General features: G+C 47.8%; 1 protein-coding gene across 1 annotated transcript; it reads left to right on the forward strand.

Annotated features, from left to right (window-relative positions):
• Positions 1-6,538: 6,538 nt before the first annotated feature.
• LOC311601940 (melanoma-associated antigen 10-like) lies at positions 6,539-9,875 on the forward strand (the record flags this gene model as incomplete). The annotated part of the gene is made up of 4 exons (XM_084789697.1): positions 6,539-6,544; positions 7,845-7,931; positions 8,456-8,558; positions 8,757-9,875. 4 exons carry the CDS (start codon positions 6,539-6,541, stop codon positions 9,383-9,385), a joined length of 825 nt encoding a protein of 274 aa, XP_084645823.1. The 3' UTR covers positions 9,386-9,875.
• Between the last annotated feature and the right edge of the window lie 4,818 nt (positions 9,876-14,693).

Below are 14,693 nucleotides of genomic sequence, written 5' to 3' on the forward strand. Positions count from 1 at the left end.
TAGACAAGGAAATGGGTTCTACAGTATAGGATTGGATTACATCTGGGCAGAAAAGCTGCAAGCAGAGAGTTACAAGACTTAGAGTTTCATGGTTGGGTAATAGGTGTAGGGCAAGTTGGCCTATAGAAAAGATTGGCTGAAGCAGTCATGGGGGCATTAGGAACTTTGGGCCTGGCCTCTCCTAATTGGTTGGTGCTATGTGACAGACCCCAGCTGCTCAGCTTGAGGAGCAGAGAGTGTGTTTGGACTTTCCCAAGGTGAGCTGATTGTGTGGCCAGTGAACATTTTTTCTGTTTAGGCAAGTGTGTGCTTAGTCTGTAATCTGGGTTCAGCTTTCGGATAGGTTGAACACAAAATGGAGTTTCCTTTGTAAAATGGAGTCTCTTTTTCAAAAGGGAGTTTGTTTGGTCCTTCCAAACAGGATAGTTTAGACTGAGGGTTTTATTTTATATTTTAACCCATTTGTGAGTGTCTGCAGATGCAGGCAGATACCCTGAAAAGGTTATTCCGTATTTGTCATATAAGCCATTCAGTTGTAGAATAATATAATTATCCGTATCCTAGATGGCATTAAACAGGAAACTATAAAAACCCAACATCTATAGGAACTCAGAAAATGGTAACATCAGGTTGTTTCAGTTCCCTGTAGGGATTATGAATGATATTCAATAAGACTACAAGTCCTGGCTCAGAGACCCTGAGTTCAATTTCCAGCTACTAAATATGTGGTTCACAACCATATATAGTGAGATCTTGTGCCCTCTACTGGAGTGCAGGCACACATGCTGTCTAAATAATAAATATATATTAATAAGAATTTTTTCGTTAAGATCCTAAGGTACAGCTTATATTTTAGCACTTTGAAGTCACATAGGTTTTTTTCTAGGGCTGTTTAGCTTTGTTTTCTATCTTTGTCCTAGTGTCAGATGGTCTCCTGAACCAGGCCAGGTATATTCGAGGACATTTTAAAACAAGCGTGCTTGGGTTGGGAGACAGAGTGTCTAATCCAACTCCAGAGCCAGCTCTTTAATAGAGTATTACAGCATGAAGCAATAGAATTTCCACCAAAATTAATGAAAAGAGATGGGGAAGAATACGCCATTCTCATTAAAGGAAAAGCCTACCAAGAGGGCATTCCAATTCAGAACATCTTTGACAAATATACAAGGACACCCAGATTTATTTTTTAAAAAACTGAAACAAAAAGCAATAGTAAAATCAGAACACAATTTTTATTAAAGATAAAATCATACAACGATGTAGACACCTCAATTGTGGGAGAATTCAGTGCCCTACTCTAGGCAATGGACAGACAACTGAGGCAGAAACAAAACAGAGAAATAATGAAATCAACATATGGAATGAATCCAGTGGACCCAATGATTATCTACAGAACTTTTCACTGAAGCACAAAAGAATAGTCTTTCTCTTAGCACCCATGGAACCTTCTCGAAAGTGGTCAGTATATAGTCGGTCACAAAGCAAACCATATACAAAAAATTGAAATTACCCATTGTACTTTCTCAAATCACCATGGATTAAGATGGATCTCAACAACAGAAATAAGAAAAACCCTACACAATCATGGAAAATGAGCAACTCCCTACTCAGTGACAACTAGGACAGGGAAGAAATGAAAAAGAAATTAAAGACTGTCTAAAATTCAATGGAAATAAAGGCATAATATAGCCAAGCTTATGGGGCACAATGAAAGCAGTACTAAGAGGAAAGTTCGTAGCACTAAGCGCCTTCAGACAGAAATTGGGGACATTCCATACTAGCCACTTAACAGCTCCTCTGGAAACTGTCACAACAAAAGAGGCTGACACACCCAAGAGGAGTAGATGGCTCCAAATAATCAAACTCAAGCTGAAGTCAACAAATTAGAAACAGAGAACAAGAGTAAGAATGAACAGAATCAAGGGGCAATCCTTTAAGAAAGACAACAAGATAGACAAAAGACACACACTTAGCCAAACTAACTACAAGGCAGAGAGAAAATATCCAAATCAACAAAATCAGAAAGGAAAAACAGAACATAACAACACACACTGAGGAAAAAAAACCCAAAGAAATATCAATTCTTACTTCAAAATGCCATAATCTACAGAATTGGAAAATCTAAACGATATGGACAATTTTCTTGGTAGATTCCATTTACCAAATCTAAATCAAGAAGACGAAAACAAGTTAAATATCTCCAAAACCCCTAAGGAAAAGAAGCAATCATTGAATGTCTCCGAACCAGGGAGGAGGGCAGGAAAGCCTCAGGGCCAGATTTTAGCTGAGAATTCTACCAGACTTTCAAAGAAGAGCTAATACCAATACTCTTCAAACTATTGCACAAAATAGAAACACAAGGAACATTGCCAAATTCACTCTATGGGGCCACAGTCATTCTGCTACCTAAAACACACAAAGAACCATCGAAGAAAAACATTTCAGGCCAATTTCCCTTATCAACATTGACGAAAAAAATATTTGCAAACCGAATCGAAGAACACATCAAAGATATCACCTGCCTATTTCCCTCACCCTCACCCTCTCCCTGTTGGGCATGGAACAATATGGAATCCCCATCAAGTCCCAGGATACTGGAATACTTGTGTCACAAAAGGGCTTTGAGCCCTTCCCCAAGTCCCCGGAATGCTGAATAAACCTCAAGGCTCCTTCCTTTCAGGAACCTCATAAATTGGCTCGTGGCCCCCCCACGTCATGGTTTCAGATATCCCCATGGATGTAGATGAGGATGCAGAGGTTTGAGGGGGCTTATGACCACAGGCACTGTGAAATTTGCTTTAGGACCCAGCACAAGATGCACACTTGCTTCACCCTTTAGGCCTGTGTGCTTGGGCTCTGACGCCCTGACTTGCACATTGACCAAGAAAGTCATGTGGCATCTCCTCTCTAGAAAACTCTGAAGTAGACCCCGTGAGCTGATTTCCACCAGGAAGGACTAGAGGGAGGGGAAGGGGCTCGTTCCCACAAGAAGACCTGCTCTGGGGCAGCACATACCACAGCCACTGAACTATACACCTGGGGTCACCCTAAACACAGCCAAACTTCCACAGCCCCCCCCCCTCGGGACCTAGTTATATCCTGTCATTCAGGCAGTCCTCTTTCCCATGAGGAATGCTTCAATGTGGCACCTTTGCAATGGCCCTAGTCAAGGAGCATATGGGGCTTGTGTGTCCATGTGGTTCCTGTTTATCATTGTGGACCCCACTTGGTTCTTGGCTGACCAAGGCTATCAGCTGCCTCATTAGGGGACCACCTCTCCTAAAGTACTCATCTCCCCTCAGTAAGCATGGGGAGCCTATCTCCCTTCCAGGAACATCACAAAATGGTGCTTAGTTTCCCAAAAACCAGAATGTGTGCTGTGAAGGGTGGGGGAGGGCCTCCAGACTGGCCCTAACAAGGAGGCATGGTCCATGCTCCAGGCACCTCAGATAATAACACTAGCACCCCCACTGCAACCATGGATGAAGATACTGGAATAAATATATACTGTGTGTCTTGTTGTAGGAAAAAGCCCCTTCCCTTCCCTCTTGTCCTTCCCGGTCGAAATCAGCCTGTGGATTCTACTTCAGAATTTTCCAGAGAGGAGAGGACAGGTGGGTAAATTTATTATCTACCTAGATGCATGCTGCTTCCTGTGGTCCTTGACCCAGAGAGAAGAAACCTCCCCTTGCCCTGGCTAGCAGACCCAAGCCGGACCAGCATGAGGTACTCATTTCTGTTCCCCATGAGACCTGCCCTCCTCGCTCTTCTGGACAGCTAAGAGGAGGCAGAATGCAGTTAGTCACACCATAACAATTAGATGGGGCGAGGCTGTACATTTCTGGCCATGTGTCTCTGAGGCAGGGCTCCTGGGGACCTACCTTCTAGGAATTGGGATCACAACAATAGGGCTAGTGCACAGCAGAATTTTAGCAGACTCATTGTATCTAGCCTGAATCTGGAGTGACAGCAGCGTGGCTGTGAAGCTGCCTTTGGTCAGTGATCATTATCTCAGAGTCTTTGTGTTATTGTCTTGAAGGTTTCTCAGAGCCTTTGCATAAACCCAGTGCTCTGACCTGTCTGGCAACCCAGGAATTCTCATATGCCTGAGGTGATGGCTCTTTCCAGATAGCCTGTAGATCAAATAGGAACTTTGGGTATGTGGAAATTGACTCCCAAGAGATGCCTTTTCTTATTTCGAGACAGAGTTTTTCTGTTTTTGGCCTGGTTGTCTTGGAACTCACTCTGTAGACCAGGCAGGTCTTGGTCTCACAAATTTCCAGCTGCTTTGGCAATCCCTGAGTGAGTGCTGGGATTAATGGCAGTGACACCTTTTTTGTGTAACAATAAAAAGAGATTTTAGGGCCAGGTGTCATGGTGCAAGCCTGTGATCTCAGAACTAAGGGAGACAGAGGCAGGCAGATCTAGGTGAGTTCGAGGCCAGCCAGGATAAAACATGAGTCTAGGATATACAAGTCTACACACAGGACAAAAGAAGGAAGAGAAAAAGAGTGAGAGAGAGAGAGAGACAGAGAGAGAGAGAGAGAGAAGAGAAGAGAAGAGAAGAGAAAAGAAAGAAACCCTATCTATAAATGAAAATAAAGATTGCTTCACCCAGATAAAATCTGATAATCACAGAGTAGTAAGTCATTCAATAAGATCCCAGAAACCATGCTGAGTAAACCTTCCTGTGTGTTTTTTGTAACTCACTTTTAAACAGACATTTGTTCTACTGAAGTAGCCAGGAAGCCTGCAGGATGTTTGTTGTGCTCATAGGCATCAGACACAGCTATCTGCCCATTTTGCCTGACAGAAGGGAAGCAGTTCCTTTTGGTGAAGGGGAACTAGATGTCTTTGGAACTAACAGTCCAGAATGTGTTGACCAAAAGGGGCAGGATGGTCTCTTCTGTAAGTGCTTCTCAGCTGAAGTTAGGGTTGGTACTGGAGGCAGTGACCTCAGAGTGAGTCAGCAGGCAGGACAATCAGAGCACTGACTGTCTCTATGCTGATGTCAACTCACACAGTTGTGACACCTGAGTAGGGCAAGGGGACACTCCCTCCTCTGTGTTCCCTCAGGAAAGGCCACTTCTGTTGGCAAGACCTTGTGGGGGCCTTTCTCTAGAAGCCTCCATCCTATCCAGTGAGTGCCACTTCCCCTCCCCAACCCCAGACTCTAAAACTGCACAGACAGGCACAAGAGCACCAAACCCCAGGCTTGCACGGCCTGTCCTTAAGCAAAACCCCACTGCCGGGCATGTTGTTGAGAAGCAGCAGAGCATCAATGTCAGTGGAGTTTCAGGGCACACAGGCCATGTGACCTGGGCCTCCTCACTGAGCTCATAGCTTAATGGCAAGAAGGGGAGGGCCCAGGAGGAGCAGCACAGAGCTTGCCACCTGCCTGCCTCCACACTCAGGAGGAAGGAGGAAGAGTGGGTGGCAGGAGGTGGGGCTGGCCCAACACTGCTTCAGACCCTCCAGGAGGGAGACCACAGCCACAGGAGGGCAAAGGGCACAAACTCTGCTCCAGAGTCTCCTTGCTTTCTTCTCTTCAAGTGGATTCCAGGGCTTTCAGTGTTAGGGTCCCTGGGTGGTCTCAGCCTTGTGCTTACCAGGCAGCACAGGCCCCTAGCTCACAGTGTCCTGGCCATGAATCCAGGTTCAGGCCCAAAGACCCCCACCCCAGGTGAGGGTATGCACAGCACCACAGAGTACCATTGGTCAGGCCTGAGCCAGCTGCTCCTGTAAAACTGTTGAGGGAAGTTTACAACCATCCACTCAGGTGCCTTTGCCCAACCCCTGACACATACTTTCTTTTCTTTTTCTTTTTTCTTTCTTTCTTTTCTTTGTTTCTTTCCGTTTTTTCTGAGACAGAGTTTCTCTGTATAGCCGTGGCTGTCCTGGACTTGCTTTGTAGACCAGGCTGGCCTCGAACTCACAGTTCTCAGCCTGCGTCTCCCTCCCAAGTGGTGGGATTAAAGGCTTGGTCTTCTGCAGACATACAGTCTGTGAGAGCAGTGCAGCAGGATGCGCTAACCATTAGGGGCACCATTGGATCAGGCTCATCCTGAGGACTTCTAAAGGGGGCCGGGGCAAGGGTCCATAACAGCTGGCACAGAAATAAGTCAAAATGGAGTGTCAGGAGATGGGTCAGGGCTGAATGGAGAATGAATCTATGAGAAAACTTGGAAGTAAGGATAGAGTGCCCTGCAGCAGGAGGACTGGTGCTGGTTTGTGGGTGGGGCTGTGACTGCTGAGGTCAATAGTGGTGGGCGGGGCTTGTATGCTAGGGTGGAAGGGTGGGTGGATCTGGACCTAGTAAGAGTTAGAGAAGGAAACTTTGTGCACTGTGGAATCCCTTGGGAACAAATCCTGGCAAGGGTGGGGGAGTGCCGTGTTTGGGAGTGCTTAGAGCTGAGGCAGAGAGGTAGACAGACCCAGGCAGGGGTGTAAGGGCCAAACTGGGTGTGAGAGGCCCCCCTGATTACTAGGGAAGCAGGAAGTATTGAGGTGCTGGGTGCGTGGCTATGGATCCTGCAGTATGGAGGTAAAGGGCTGCCAGTCTGGGAGGCTAGGTGATCACTTACAAAATTGGGCTGGGCTCTGGATGTTGACCTGAGAGGAGGCAGGGTCACCCTAAGAGCAGGATGGGGCTGTGTAGGTGTATACTAGTGTGGGGTTGTGAGAGCTGACTGAAGAGTGGTGGACTGAGCTCTCTTGCTGATCCAGGGCTTGATTGAGGTCTGGCCTTTCTCTGAGTGCTGGATTGTGTCAGTCTAACTTTTGGTCCTTACTTAATGTTGCCCAGAACCGCTGAAGGAGAAGGGGGCCCAGGGCTGTTTCTGCTGTGGCAGTTGACATGGGCTGGGCTGTGTGAGTGGTGAGATAAGTGAGCAGGGAATGCAGAGCACCAGGCCAAGGCTATGATGTGAGTGGTCACTTTCTGAGGAGGGGGCAGAAGGCTGAATCCTCACTTGACCTTCATTTGGCAGAGAACACCTGTAGCAGTGGGGCACTGTGACCTGCTGAGATAGAGTAGTGGGTGGGGGCTGTGGTTGCAAAGGTCAGGGAAGGGCAGTGGGTTTCAACCTTCCTAATGCTGGGGCTCTTTAACGCAGTCCCTCATGTGTTTCGTTGGTATTTCACAACTGGAATTTTGCCACTGTTAGGAATGGAACCACAGATACATAGGTGGTGTGGGGTTCACGACCCATGGGTTGAGACCATGTCTGTGCAGGGAAGTATTGTACATTCCCAGGGTAAAGCTGTGAGTGCTGACCTAAGGAGCTGTAGATGTGTATCTGGGGTCCTGGACAGAAGCTGTCTCTGCTGGGGTAGCTTGTGCTGGAGGTGTTGTGAGTGGGGCACACTTACATAGTAGTGGTAGGTTGGACTTGATGCTAAGGTGCAGCTGAGGCTGATGATGTAGGCATAGTGGGCAGAGCTTGCAAGCTGAGGTAGGAGCTTTGAGCAGTTACACGTCTGACTCCTGTCTTGCCAGTTGATGGACACATTGAGGGCTGAGTGAAGTGTAAAGTGTTGGCAACTACTGAATGCAGTGGAGAAGAGGGAGCCTGTTTGTGTGTGCTGCAGCAACTCTTGTGGGTCCGGCTGTGAGTGCTTTCCTAGGTGGGCTGGTTTTGGACTGGACATTCCCAGGAAGGGCCAAGCATCTTACCTATCTCCTTTTTGGAAGGAATATTTAGTATTCCCGAGTCCAGCCTTTTCCTCCTGAATGCTGGGACTAAAGGCAAGTGCCGCCAAGGCAGAAACACTTTTGGCTCTTGAGTCACCCCTGCTAGGCATTTCCAGAGCTGATTCATCTTGACTTCTCTCTCCTCTCTCAGGAAGATGAGCCTTTGGTGCATGGAGTACCGCTGGAAGCAAGAGGGAGCCAGGCGTGTTTGACAGAGGAGGTAGGTATTGGCAACAAGGTAAGCTGTCATGGTCACTAATGAACATGTGAGAAGGCCCCATCCCCCAGAGAGAGGACTGCATAAAGCATGCATGGCTCTGTGCTGATGCCTAGGGAACCCTAAGTGGGAACTGCCACTCTTGCCGTGGAAAACTGATTTTCCAGGAAGGGGAGCTAAGATGCACTTTGGATGGACTTTGGAAGCTCCGAACAGAGCAGAGAGGAGGCCAGGCCAGGTGGCCATCACTGCAGATTCCACCACAGGGCATGATGGCACGTGCTCCAGGCTCAGCCATCATGTCAGGGTACAGTATTGCCAGGTGTGGGAGTGTGCCACAGTGAGAATCCTTGCACTCAGAGGCACACGCAGGACCAGAGTCCTTTGGGCATAGGGCACCTCCCAGGCAAAACCCTGCAACAGGTTTTGAGAGCTGCCCAAGCTTCAGGTGTCAGATTCAACTCACCCTTTCTCTTCACCCCCCCCACAGGCCTGTGAGTCTTCATCCCTCTGAGCTGCAACAAGTCCATTCCTGTGTTCCCAAGGATATCAGCACGGATCCAACTGACAGCAGATACACAAGCAACCTCCCAGACAGCTCTCAGTCCCAAAGCAGGGCAAGGGCCCTGGAGCATGCCCACATCCTAGGTGCTGAGGCAGATGAGGTGGAGGCCACCGCTACCCACTAAGGGTATCTGTCTCTTGAGGATACACAGGACACTCCCTCGTGGCCTCAGAGAGCCTCCTCTCCTGACTATGCTAGGGGCCCTGTCAGTAGGGCATCATCTGTTGAGTCTTCTGTCAGCCAAGCTACAGAACTGGCTGATCCACACTCTCCCTCACAAGGTGTCCTCAACAGAAAGAGGATTAATGTGGTTCACTTCCTTCTCAAGTACACTAGGAAGCAGCTGACATCTAAGGCTCAGATTCTGTACATAGTCCTCCGCAGTTACGAGGAATACTACCCTGTCATCTTTTCTAAGGCCTCTGATTGTTTGAGGCTGCTCTTTGGCCTGGAGATAGTGGAAAGAAACACCCTTGACCACATCTACTCTGTTGGCCTTGCCCTTGGGATCACCTACTATGGGACTCAGCATGGTTTTCCAGGCGTACCCAAGACAGGCCTGCTACTAATCGTGCTGTGCATCATCTTCATAGAGGACAACTGTGCTAGTGAGCAGGCCTTGTGGCACGTAATGAACAACATGGGGCTGTATGCTGGCAGTGAGCATTTCATGTACGGGGAGCCCAGACATCTCATCATGGAGCATTTTGTGCAGGAAGGGTACCTAGAATACAGGCAGGTGCCTGACAGCAATTCTCTTTCCTATGAGTTCTTGTGGGGCCCAAGGGCCTGCGCTGAAACCACCAAGATGAAATTACTCAAGTTTTTTGCCAGCATCTTTAAGCAGGATCCCAGAGCCTACCCCTTTAGATATGCAGAGGCTTTGAGAGAGGAGATAGACAGGGTCTAGGCCAGGAGGGCCGGGCAGATGGCCCTTCTGGCTCTGCCATGCACACGTTCTACTTCCCACACGGGCAGTTCCCATCCAAACCCAGCACAGGCAGAGTCAGTCATCTAAGTACCACACCATCATGTGACACAGGGTGGGAGGAGCTGTGTGAACCACTCTCTTCTGTTCTTCCCTCTACTCTGTCCTGTCTGGGTGGCTTGAGGTTGTCTTGTTGTTATAGAATGTTGCTACCTTTACTACAAGGCTCATGAACCTGGGATGTCTTAAGTCTGCAAATGGATTTAGCAATGCCCTTGCTGTTGTTCATCCACTTCAGGAGAAGGGTATTATTGTGTAAACAAATGAGAATGACTTCCTTCTAAGTTGTACCATTTCTCAAGCTACCATGGCATTCTAAGTGGATGTTCCCAGGCAATGGGGAAGGCCTTGGCCTTTCCCTGACAAACAGAATAAAATGATCTCGATTGCTTCCTCAGTTTTCGTCTCCTGTTCTGGGCAACTGCAGTGAAGGCAAAGGGAAGGTGAAAGAAATTTCTTCTGCATGCTCTCACTGGGCACCAGCTGCTCTGTGAGAGGTCCTGGGTTAGCAGGCAGCCTTAAGGCTGGTCCACCCTCTTCTAGGAAATGGTGTCACTCAAGTGCCCCAACCCTGTCAGGAGGACAGGTGAGAACTCCCTTCACAGCACAAGTACAGCAATGTTGCCGAGGGGTCACATTCAGCTAGTAGCCCCAAGTCGGTGAAGTAAACCAAGGCCCTTATTGGTCTCAGAATTATAAACCAGGAACAGGGTCTGGGGCGGTGTGAATGACTTAGGGCTGGGAGAAGGGAAAACTGCTCCAAGCTGCTGTGCTGCTGGACTTGGTATGGCAGAATCGGGCTGGGGTCTCCTTGGTGACTGAACACTAGGATAACACATACAGTCCGAAAGGGTGTATCCCCATCACCCCAAAACAGAAAGGAAAAGTGTGCAGGCAGGAAGCCTCTCCTGGTGTTAGAGTTACAGAGGACACAGCACGTGTAGGGCATGGTTCACCTCTGCCCTCTGCACGTGTTCCTCCTCACAAACAGGGTAGAATCATGGGAAGGTGAGGCCTAGAGCTCCTAGGCAGGGCCTCTTCCACCTCTCTAGTCAGGAGAGACAGAGATGACTCCTAAGGGTGTATTAGTGTGTTGTCTACATGTGAAGTGTTCTGCACGTGTCCCTGGTATCTTCAGAGGACAGAAGACGGTGCCACATTTCATGGAACCAGTGTTCCACATGTTTGTGAGTTTGCATGTCAGTGATAGAAATTCAACCTTCCTCCTGCAATACCAGGAAGTGCTCAGCAAAGCTCTAGCACCAGGCCAATTTGTTTTTTAAAAAACAAACAAACAGACAAAAAACATTTCAATCCCTGTATAGGAGAGGTTGAGGGAGGACTCATGCATGCCTCAGTGCTGGTGGGGAGCCAGAGGATATATCTCAAGTTGGCTCTTCCTTCCACCTTGTGGTGTTGGTACCTAATTGGCTTCTGCTGCTGCTCTCTCAGGAAGATGAGCCTGGCTTCTGCTGCTGCTGCAGTATGCAGTCCAAGCTGGCTGCCTGGGAGATTCTGGCCCATTCTCCTGCCTCTCCTGCCATCTTGCCAAAGGAGTGCTAGGATTCCTGCATCAGGTGCTAGCTGCTGCATCCCACTATTTATGCAGGTTGCAGGGAGGTAATCAGACAGATCCTCAGGCATGAGCAGCTACCACTCTTATCCTGTGATCTGTCCCCCCAACCAGAAGATAGCATTTTAGCTCAGTTCTCTAGTGCAGTGGTGACCGAGATCTTAACATGTGTCCAACAAGCAGGAGGATTTAGTAAAGTTTATTCAGGAAATTTCATTCTGGCTGCTTGGCTGTCCCCTGCCCCTCCTTTCTCTGTGGTTCTCTCCCCTCAAGGAACTGCACCTAGAGGTTCACAGTCAGGTCCCCACTTCCCAGATGAGGAACTGTCAGGCATCCTAGCATTGGGAATGTCCCCTCTTCACATGGTTTTGTGAGGTTTCTCAAATGGAGAAAGCCACTCTGATCTTTCTGAATTCAGGTAGGCACTTTGCAAGGACCCTAAAGGTATCTCTTTGAGCACCAGTGGTCTGGAAGTCACACAGCTTCGTCCCTGTGGTCAGCCTAGCTCCAAATGCCTCACACTGTATAGATGAACCCCCTTTCCTTCCATTCTGGGGAACCCAGCAGAGACATCATTTTCAAGTACTCCCAGAGGAAAAGATGAGTGAGTAGCTTAAAGGGTACGCACAGGTCCTGAAAGCACACTGTGGAAGCTCTGGTCTGGTTACAACAACTTCAAATAATCTAGGACAGATGGTCTGGTGAGCTGCACCCAGCAGCTACCAACATGGGGCAGTGAGCCCCCTCCTTTCCCGATCAGGGGCCTCTGTGGATAGAAGGCATTAGAGAGGTTCCCAGAAAGAAAGAGGCCCCAGGACTTAGAAAGAGGCCCCAGGACTTAGTCAAGACTGAAGATTAGACACATGTCCATGGCCACTGACAGTCAAGTGCAGTGTGTCCTGCTGTGGGTCTGACAACAAATCTCATGTGACTTAGAGGAAGAAAGGGCAGCTCCCCAAGCTTCTGCATCCCCATCTGCATCAGGGACCTTGGGGGTTGGGGTGTCTCAGAGCCATTTTGTGAAATTCCTGGAAGGAGAAAGCCTCAATTCTCTTTTGAAGCATATGGGCGAGAACTTAGGGTGGGCTGAAGGGGCTTCTCTCAGGATAGGTGGGCCACAAATAGTGCTGCTTCATGGCATGGTTAGCAGGCCAGCCAGGAGGGCTGTGTCCAGGGGCTCCTCCTTGGGGATTTAGCACAGGAGCCTGAGAGCAGACTGTGCTGGCTCTGGTCCAGAAACAAGCACTTCAGATCATCTGGGTCACATGATCTGGTTTCCCTGAAAGAGGATCCCATCATCCCCAGGGAGAGAGTCAGACCTGAGAGTGGATGGCAGAAGACAGTGCAGAGAGAGGGCCCCACAGCTGTCCCCTTGTGGTGAGGGAACACTGTGCCAAACACGTTCCCAGTTGCTGGAGTCAGCCCTTTGCCCAGTAGGGCACTGAAGACAAACACACAGGAGCTATTTTTAGAGGTCCAGTTATCCCTGACAGTGGCTTTGCATTCGGCATGTATGTAGGACCTGAGACACGACAGCAGAAGCCCCACCCCATCTAGAAGGCACCCAAATGGTATTTCCACCTATGTGTACTTGGAAGAGCAGGCCGATCCCACTCCTCTCCAGACATTCAGTGCATGATGCCATTTGGGGACTTCAGAAAGAGAAGGGGACCAAGTTTCTGTCAGTCAAGTTGTGTGCTCTGAGTGCTTCCGGGAAACTGATCCACAGATTGACATGCATTGCAGGCAGACAGGCAGACAGGCAATGCAGGCAGACAAGCAGACAGACTGGGATAATCAAGCTACTGTGTATAGGTTTATCAGTGGTGAAGGAAACTAAGGCTGACTTGTATGAGTGATTGCCTCCGAAAGCGTCCTCATATGCCTTCTGCGACCTCAGGGTCAGCACATGTGGGGAGGGTTATAAGCAATGATTGTAGTTCTGAGTGTTTAGAAGATGCCTCAGCACTGACATACAGGAATGAGATCCTCGTCCACCCTTTCGGGTTCACCAGGGCAGGGGTGGTGGGATGGCCAGGCTATCAGGGCCAACTGACAGCACAGGTTGGACCTGAGAATCACTTTCTAGATAGAGTCTGTAGATAGTGGTAATGCAGCCTGCCACTGAGCAGGCCCCATGTTCTTGGTCTACACAGCACAGGAGGGCTTCCACATTCCCTCAGCCACGGGGGTCCTAGATGTTGTTCCTGTGGGCATCTGTCAGCGCTGCACCGTCCAGCAGAAATAAGACACCAACAACCAGACTTCTTCTGGAGATCTTTACTCAGGATTAAGCTCAGTGGGAATGGCCCCGAAGAAGGGAAGGGCCAAGCTTAAGTACAACTCAAGGGCCAGTCAGCTCATGCCAGGCGCCACCTCCTCATAGGTCAGAGCAGGACTGCTCGTCATCAGATCACCAGTTACCCTTGCACAGCCTTTTGCTATATAAGGACTTGTTTATCTTAGATAGCGCTCACCATCAGGATGGCAGAAGCCTATGCCATATTAAGGCACGGCACCTCAGAGACCCTGAGTTCAATTCCCAAGAACTAACCATGTGCTTCAGAACCATCTATAGTGACATCTGGTGCCCTCTTCTGGCGTGCAGGCACACATGCTGTCTAAATAATAAATACATGACAAAGCAGGTAGCCTGAGCAATTCAACATCAAAGACTGCTTCAGCTACTATTTCCTCAAGAAATTGCATGCCTGTTGACTTTAAAAAGGGCTATTCCCAAGGATCAATCCAAAAAAGACTGGACAAAACAGATACCGCTAGCTTTTGCAGCGCTTGGCCAACATCTTATTTTTCTATGGTTACCCAAAAGATGTTTTCCCCCAAACAGCAAAAAGTAATTTTAAGAGAACGATGTCCCCATTCCCAGTATGTGGGGTGGTGGTTTTTGGTGGGTTATCGATGTCCATTTTTGCCTAGGGAGGTTAGTTGTAAGTTAATAAAAGTTTCATTTAAGGATTTCTTCTATCATTCTTTCTCCCTTATTTTTCTATCTTATCTAACATTAGGGAATAAAGGGTGAAGAAGGGACAATATAAGGAAAGAATATAAGGTAGGGTATAGATTTATAGAATAAAAAGTAGATTATTGAATCTGCTGGCCTCAAATAATTTATATTGGTATTCAAATATTTCATATTGGTATTGAAGATTGACAGGAATTTAAGTTTTTTTCTTTTTCAACATTTGCTTTATGTATTGTATATGGTATGTTAATGGAAACTTAAATTGTATATTGTACACTGGTAGAAACTTAAGATCATTTTGTTTGACATTTATGTAATGTTTTATACATGTACAACTTATTTGAACAGGTGAAATATAACTGGTACAACTTGCTCAGTACGGTCAGAGATAGAAATTGTTAGTTGGTCACTTATAAATCTGACTAGATAATAAATTACTTAATTATAGAATAAGCTTTATTAAGTTTTTTGTATATGTTTCCAAAGGAATAGGTTGATGACGGATAGAATAGATAGATAGATGGTCTTCAAACACTTCAGAGATCCAAAGAAAATGGCATTTAATAATAAAGGGCTTTTATGACAGAGAGACACATCTGTTCCTGGCAGCACCTCGAGTCTAATCACGCAGCCATCAAGAAAAGATAGTGGCAGACAGCCACTGGTCTGAGGAA

This window comes from Acomys minous (assembly GCF_964271855.1).
Source record: "Acomys minous genome assembly, chromosome: 7".
Classification (NCBI taxonomy): Eukaryota; Metazoa; Chordata; class Mammalia; order Rodentia; family Muridae; genus Acomys; species Acomys minous.